This window comes from Mizuhopecten yessoensis, unplaced genomic scaffold (assembly GCF_002113885.1).
Source record: "Mizuhopecten yessoensis strain PY_sf001 unplaced genomic scaffold, ASM211388v2 scaffold2429, whole genome shotgun sequence".
In the NCBI taxonomy this organism is placed as follows: Eukaryota; Metazoa; Mollusca; class Bivalvia; order Pectinida; family Pectinidae; genus Mizuhopecten; species Mizuhopecten yessoensis.
The window spans coordinates 454,146-462,251 of NW_018404542.1; the positions used below are offsets into that span (position 1 = coordinate 454,146).

General features: G+C 37.0%; 1 protein-coding gene across 3 annotated transcripts in view; it reads right to left on the minus strand.

Annotated features, from left to right (window-relative positions):
• Window positions 1–164: 164 nt before the first annotated feature.
• LOC110445961 (mitochondrial fission regulator 2-like) overlaps window positions 165–8,106 on the minus strand; it is a 21,595-nt gene continuing 13,653 nt past the window's right edge. For 2 of the 3 annotated variants that reach the window (XM_021490869.1, XM_021490868.1), the window contains exons 7-9: window positions 7,317–7,405; window positions 4,027–4,213; window positions 167–1,564 (exon numbers count right to left, since the gene is read on the minus strand). In XM_021490869.1, the coding sequence (XP_021346544.1) occupies window positions 1,469–1,564; window positions 4,027–4,213; window positions 7,317–7,405 (372 nt within the window). In that variant the 3' untranslated portion in view covers window positions 167–1,468. Of the gene's footprint in view, window positions 1,565–4,026; window positions 4,214–7,316; window positions 7,406–8,106 lie in introns of all 3 variants that reach the window. The other variant, XM_021490870.1, reaches the window with a different exon arrangement.

Here is an 8,106-nt window from a genome sequence, read left to right on the forward strand (position 1 = left end):
TCCAGTCAAATTTAGTTGAATTCCAATCAGTGGTTAAGAAGAAGAAGTCGTTTAAAGAAATTGTTGACGGACAGATGGACGGACGGACGCAACGGTATGGCATAAGCTCACCTTGGTCCTTCGGACCAGGTGAGCTAATAACATTGTAACACAATAATGTATATATTTAGCTTCTTCCATTTTCTAAGTTTTAATGTAATTTTTAGAGGAAAATATTTATTAAATGCTTTTACCCCTGGCCTGTATCTACTTTTACCTTTGAGCCTGATATTCATATTGATATATTGATTTCATCTGATTAAGAAATAAGCATTTTGAAAAAAAATATTCATGTGGTCACTCTCTGGTAGATATGGCTTTTCAAAATTATTCTTAATTTTCTAAACAAAGGTGACAGAATGAAAAGCCCAACATATCTTTACATGTTACATTAAACATACAACATTATAATATTTCCTTTGTACCTGTAATATATGTTTATAAGTGCTGAAATATGGGTGTATTTTGCAGTTGCAATTAACACTGTGTAATACATAACTTTTTCAAATGTGGTCTTGATCCTTTTATTTGATACATTTTTATGGGGACCAAGTTAGAGGGGGGGGGGGGTCTTCAGGTTTGTACTTCATCTATCCATCTTTTTGCCTTGTATATCTCCTATACAGTACCGGTGAGGACTATGAATTGCATTGCAATACCAATACCAAAATTTTAAATCTGTGCCAAACGCATTTGAATTGTACAATGGGTTTTATATACATTGATGTACATGCACAATCTAGTTGTCTTAATATGAAATTATTCTAATATCTTAAATCTTAAAACTCCTAGCTGTAATGTTGAGTGGATGAGTGGATGAAGAAAAAGAAGGACTTGTGGAATCTAACCACATTTTTGCTTTTAGAAATACAGTTGTTGTCTCATCCCAAGTCAGTTTTACAATGTGATGACATGTCTGAGAAAACAGTCTCATGTTTTGCACAAAATTATTTAGATGAAAAAATAATTAAATATGATTTTGTTCATCTATTGCCTTTATGATTCTACACAATCTGGTTTGTTCTTTTTAGCAAAGCAGTGAAAATTGTGGAAAATGCTGATTTTTAAACATTTAACTTATTGGCAAAAAGGAATCTGAACATCTATGATCACTAGCTTTCCACCACTGAGTCACAGGTTCAAGGCCTACTTGGGACAGTTCCTAGATACTAACCGCAGGTTTTACTCCAGGTACTCCAGCTTCACTCCACCACCAAAACCTGGCACATCCTAAAACGACCATAGCTGTTGATAGATTAAAGCTTCAAGTAAACAACCCAACAAGCCCACAAGTTTTGTTTTGTTTAATTTTTAAATGAAATACGTCAATTTGCATACAATAAAATTGTTATGTACATGATTAAAACATTTTGTGTATCTTAAAAGATTGTCTTTTGACAAATAAAAATCCCTTGTTTGACACTTTGCATTAAACATTCAGATCCCGTAGGGGTCCCACACTCTTTCGTCGCTCATCAAACAGTATGGAGCGCCTCTTGATCTTCTTTGTTCTGCCTGGTATGATCTGTGTGAGCAGAAAACATGAATTTCAAAATGTGTACTTTCGGTCACTTATGTCAGTTGTAAGTATCACACAAACACACATAACAAGTGAAATCTTTTTTCAATATCAAATTCCTTGCAAATAAGTGTGCATGAAATATTTCATTTCTACTGTACAGTGCTTAAACAAACAAAGAAGATATTGTCTAAGGATTGAATTGAATTTTTCTAACATTTGTGATGATATATATAACACAGTTCAATTCGCACATATTCCATGTACTGTAGTGCCTTTCAGAATATGTTTGAACAGAACTTTGTTGTATACCATCAAAACATGTTCAAAAGATCTACGTATGCATTTCTATCCTTGCGTTTAATTTGGTTCGGAAACTAATCAATATTCAAGAAATCTTTCTCATGCTCAAGCATAAAAAAAGTGTTATGAGATAACAATTGAAATGGTATTTTGGCTTGAAGTCTCTCGAAATTTCTTCCAAATCATAGTCCAAATGTGAGGTTTTGTTTATTTATCACCAGAATAATAGTTGGAGTATTAGAACATTTTCATGAATAATGACTTAAATCTCTCCTTCATGCTAAAAACTTGTGAGATGATATTTTGATAGATGATATATTTTATTTTATTCTATTATAGTTGTCATGGTACACAAGTTTTACCCAAATTAGTAAGATTTCAACATTCAGTCAATTTCTTTAAGTTGTTCCACAGTTTTGCTTTTAACAACAATTTGACAAATTCTTGAACAAACCTATTTCTTTTAATGTATTTTCAGTGCCCACACATACTCATTTGACATTAACCCTTTCACCACTGTAGACCAGAATGAACTCATCCAGATAAATGTAAGGTCAAGTCTACTTAAGTTACCTAGGGGTGAAAGGGTTAGGCTTCTTCAAGCCTGCAGTCCGAAAGAAAAACAAGAGATCCCAGAGGGATCTTGGCACCCACCATTGTACCATCTTCATTAGTTCTTTGTCAGTTTGATCTTTTCTCTTCTTTTCTCTAATCTGTTTGATTGAGTCATGTTAGCTGTAAATTCACCTTGAGGTAACTTTTGATCTAAACTTAATACTGCTGTGTATGAAAGCCAACCTTCAAAGTGAGTTTGTCATTTCACATATTTACTAGTACAGTACTTAATGTGAAAGAAATAGAACCGATTATTGCAATATGAGAAAGATCTGTTTAGTTCTTCCTTCGGGAATTTTGTTTTTATGATCAGTCTCAAAATATAACATGCACAACGAGTGGTCAAGTGGAACCTACATATCAAATTTGAGAAAGATCCCTCAACTTCTTCCTGAGAAATAGCACTAAATGTCAAAAATCGAAGGTGGCCGCCGGTTGGTCATTTTGTTTATCTGATCAGTTTCAAAAGTAAACATGAACAATAAAGGACAGTGGGGAACCTGCAAGCAAAATTTGAGCAAGAACCCTCCAGTACTTCCTGGGAAATAGCACTAACAAATCTTAAATGTCAAAATCAAAGATTTGTTTATCAGATCAGTCTCATAAGAAAACTTCACAACTACATATATACCAAGGGGAACCTACATCTCAAATTTGAGAAAGATCTCTCCAGTCCTTATTGAGAAACAGTTATTACAAACCTTCTGTCAAAATTCAAGATGGCTGGCCTGTCAGCCATTTTGTTAATCTGATCAGTCTCAAAAGTAAACATGCACAACCAGGGACGAAGGGGAACCTACATATGAAATTTGAGAAAGATCCCCCAAGTGTTTACGGCTACATATCGGCCATTTTGTTTATCTGGTCATTCTCAAAATTTAACATACACAACAATAGACCAAGGGGAACCTACATGTTAAATTTAAGAAAGATCTCTCCCGTACTTATTGAGAATTAGCGATAACAAACATTCACTGTCAAAATCCAAGATGGCTGCCTGTACGCCATTTTGTATATCTGATCAGTCTCAAAAGTAAACCTGCACAACCAGGGACCAAGGGAAACCTGCATATCAAACTTGAGAAAGATCCCTCCAGTACTTCCTGAGAAATAGCGACAACAAACCTTCACTGTAAAAATCCAAGATGGCTGCCTGTCGGTCATTTTGTTATAGGTCTTAAAAGTAAATATGCACAACCAGGGACCAAGGGGAACCTACATACAAAATTTGAGAAAGATCTCTCTGGTACTTCCTGAGAAATATCGATAACAAGAATTGCTTAAGGACGGACGACGGATGACTGACGCAAGGCGATTTGAATAGCCCACCATCAGATGATGGTGGGCTAAAAATATGCAAAAATTTGACAAAACTTGCTTCATTTTCATATTTCTCTAAATGAAGCTAACTTTACTATGTGTGGCACCCGTAACAAACAAGAGTAAATTTGGCCTTTGAACTGTTAAAACAAGTGTATGGTTCATAAGGACTCTTCCAACAGTGCCTCAAGCAATTTTAGACTAAAACCGTTTTCCATTGTGATACTTACGTGTGGACTGTTTTCTATGTCAGAGGAGCTGAAGTCGTGGTTGTCGTTTTCCTTGTCAGTATCTGGACTGTAAGTCATCTGCTGGGCAAATTTCTTCTTGAGAGCTTGAGCAATGAGGGCAGCAGGGTCTGACCGGTCACACTCACGATCTGGTCGCCTCACCTTCAAGGGAGTACCACCAGGAGATCTAGACAAAACAATGTGGAAAAAAAAGATCTAGGTAAACAAGGGGACAATCATGTTATACAGTATTACAGTAAACAAGAACCACTTATACCGGATACTTTGGAGATCTAGGTAAACAAGGGGACAGTCAGGTTATACAGTATTACAGTAAACAAGAACCACTTATACTGGGTACTTTGGAGATATAGGTAAACAAGGGGACAGTCAGGTTATACATGTAGTATTATAGTAAACAAGAACCACTTATACTGGGTACTTATGAGATCTAGGTAAACGAGGGGACAGTCAGGTTATACAGTATTACAGTAAACAAGAACCACTTATACCGGATACTTTGGAGATCTAGGTAAACAAGGGGACAATCAGGTTATACATGTAGTATTACAGTAAACAAGAACCACTTATACTTGGTACTTTGGAGATCTAGGTAAACAAGGAGACAGTCAGGTTATACATGTAGTATTACCGTAAACAAGAACCACTTATACCGGATACTTTGGAGATCTGGGTAAACAAGGGGACAGTCAGGTTATACATGTAGTATTATAGTAAACAAGAACCACTTATACTGGGTACTTATGAGATCTAGGTAAACGAGGGGACAGTCAGGTTATACAGTATTACAGTAAACAAGAACCACTTATACTGGGTACTTATGAGATCTAGGTAAACGAGGGGACAGTCAGGTTATACAGTATTACAGTAAACAAGAACCACTTATTCCGGATACTTTGGAGATCTAGGTAAACAAGGGGACAGTCAGTTTATACATGTAGTATTACAGTAAACAAGAACCACTTATACCGGGTACTTTGGAGATCTAGGTAAACAAGGAGACAGTCAGGTTATACATGTAGTATTACAGTAAACAAGAACCACTTATACCGGATACTTTGGAGATCTAGGTAAACAAGGGGACAATCAGGTTATACATGTAGTATTACAGTAAACAAGAACCACTTATACTGGGTACTTATGAGATCTAGGTAAACAAGGGGACAGTCAGGTTATACAGTATTACAGTAAACAAGAACCACTTATACTGGGTATTTTATAGATAAGGTAAACAAGGGGACAGTCACATTAAACTGTAAACTAGAACCTTTATACTCGGGGCTTTAACAACAGCCAATAACAATCTTCATACATGTTTGGGTATACAAATGTTTTCAGCTGTGTTTTTGGTGATGATGGGTAGTTCATGTTGCCTGAATATAAGGTTAGGTTTGGTTAGGTTTGGTTTGGTTTGTCAGTCATGTCTAATTCTGTAATAATTTATGAACAAACTTCATTCCAGTACCATTTTCATGAATTGTTCAATCACTTTTAATAAATATGACTGTATGCAAAATGTTGTAGAAAAAGCAGAAATGTTCCCATAAACTCCTAATCATTTTCAGAAATAATACAGGAGAAATTGCAACCGAAGTGAAAAGAGGCCCAGAGGGCCTGTATTGCTCTCCTCGATATTTTAGTAATCCAGGCAAAGTATTCTCATAAGTAGTGGACAGTGAGCACTGCACAATCCCACAAGCTCTTTTGTCCCTTGAGGCCAAGTGAATTGAAAAAGAATAACCCAGTCACAAAGCATTTAGCTGGATAAATTGAATCACTGAAATGTTGAACTAATACCAGATTGACAGTGTTTGTATATTTCGGAGAATAATAGAATATATCACCTCCTTGGGGGTGAGATAGGGGATTCTCTTACCCTGGACAGGGATATCCACCATTTTACCGGTGTGAGATTTTCTTATCTCACGCTAGGGTTGAGACAAGCTACACTTGTTCTTTGCACGTTCTCAACAATTGTATGACGTCATAACAACAATACCATGACGTCACGGCAACAATACACTGACGTCACGTCGACAATTCAGCCGCATCACATCAACATTGTCTTGCACTGATGTAACGTCTATATAAAATACATAAGAGGGTAAACAGGGTAAGAGACAAATAATCATTCACCCCTTTGGGAGTGAGACTAATAGAATCTTTCACCCCCTTTGGGGTGAGATAGGAGAATCTCAACCCGAGGGGGAGGATTCTTAAGTTGCCAAACACGAGGCTTTGCCGAGTGTTTGGCAACTGAAGAATCTTTCCCCGAGGGTTTAGATTCCTCTATCTTACCCACAAGGGGGTGAATGATTCTTTTTCTCTTACCCTGTTCTTCCAATGTGTATCATATACACAATGTAATGACAACGTTACATGCTAAATTCAGGGTTGACGTGTCGTTGATGGATTGTTGAAGTGACATCATTGTATTGTTGAAGTGACGTCACACCATTGTTATGAATAGGGGAATCCCCCCGTCTCAACCCTAGGGGGAGACAAGGAAATCTCACACCGGTAAAAGTGCGGACACACCTGTCCAGGGTAAGAGAAAAGGAAATCTCACATCGGTAAAAATGCAAATACACCTGTCCAGGGTAAGAGAAAGAAGATTCCTACATCATGTCTGACTTTGTCCTGTTGTCCACAAGTGCTTTAGATGGTAAGTCATGTAGTTCCCGTCGTAGCACTGTGTAAATGTAAGTGTATTAGGCCAAAAAAAAATGACTACTTGGTTCTCAGGCCCGCACGCATTTCATTTTAGGGCACCGCATTGCCGATTTTATCGTGAAAGTAATAAAAAAAAATCGTGAATGCGCTAGCCGCCATCTTTAAAAAAAATCTGGAAAATTGGTCCGCATGTCGTTTTTACTCGTTAGTCACCCAAGTCCCGAAAACGTTTGAATAAAGATAAGGATTGATATACAGGCAAGCGTTAAATGATTATGACTTATTAGTCTTGTGTACAAATGGCACTCATTTCGGTACAAATAAGGAATGGGGGGTTCGTGATTCTCGTCTGGAATACGTTGGGGGATTTTCGGAGGCTTGCTCTATGATGGGTCTCTACACAACTATAAAAAGACAAGGTAATGCCCACAATGAACGTTTTACAAACTACACAATAAAAGAAAATTCATGTAAAATGAAAAAAATATATACCTCCCTGCCACATTTAAAAAAAAAAAATGGCCTGAGAACCAAGTAATTAATTTTGTTTGGCCTTAACACTAATTCCACTTATGATAAAGACAGAAGAGTCCTACCTTTGTATAGATCGCAGTTTGACAGAGCCTAACCCCTTCAGGATGTCTGTGAGGGTACAGGTATTCTCCGTCTCTCGGCTGTTCTTCCACTGTAAAGTACACAGAATTAAGTCATGTTTGAAAACTTCATTACAAAAGCAAATACTGGTTTAAAAGCAACAATCAATTTGACTTCAGTCTTTCTGAATTCAGAAGCAATTCAATTAACTCTCTGGACTTGATTCATAAAATCTCATTCTTGATATCATGTTATACTAAATACTGATTTGGAACTACAGTCACCCAAGAGTTACTAGTAAAGAACTATAGTTGTGTAAGCTTAGTTTCACTGATAGAGCACTGAGTGATCCCAGCTTTACAAGCAGAGAACTGGTGGCCCTAGTTTCATTGTGATAAGGAACTAGTTGCCACAGCTTTAACACTAAGGTCTATAGACACCCCAGTTTTACTGGTACATGTATAGGACTTCAGTTGTCCAAACTTTGCTGGAAGGAATTACTGTCACCCAGGCTTTACCAGTAAGGTATACTAGTTGCTCCCATTTTACTGGTGATTATCATTACCCAGGCATTTCTGGTAATGATTAAGTTTCAAGACCAAGCCTTACTGATAAAGGACGATAATAGTATCACCAAAGCTTCACTTGTAAAAGGTTCTAGTTGACCAAGTTACATTTCTATAGCTGATTAGAAACAATGATTATTCAAGCTTTACTGTTGAGGACTACAGTCACACAAGCCTTACTGTTGAGGACTAGTCACACAAGCTTTACTGTTGAGGACTACAGTCA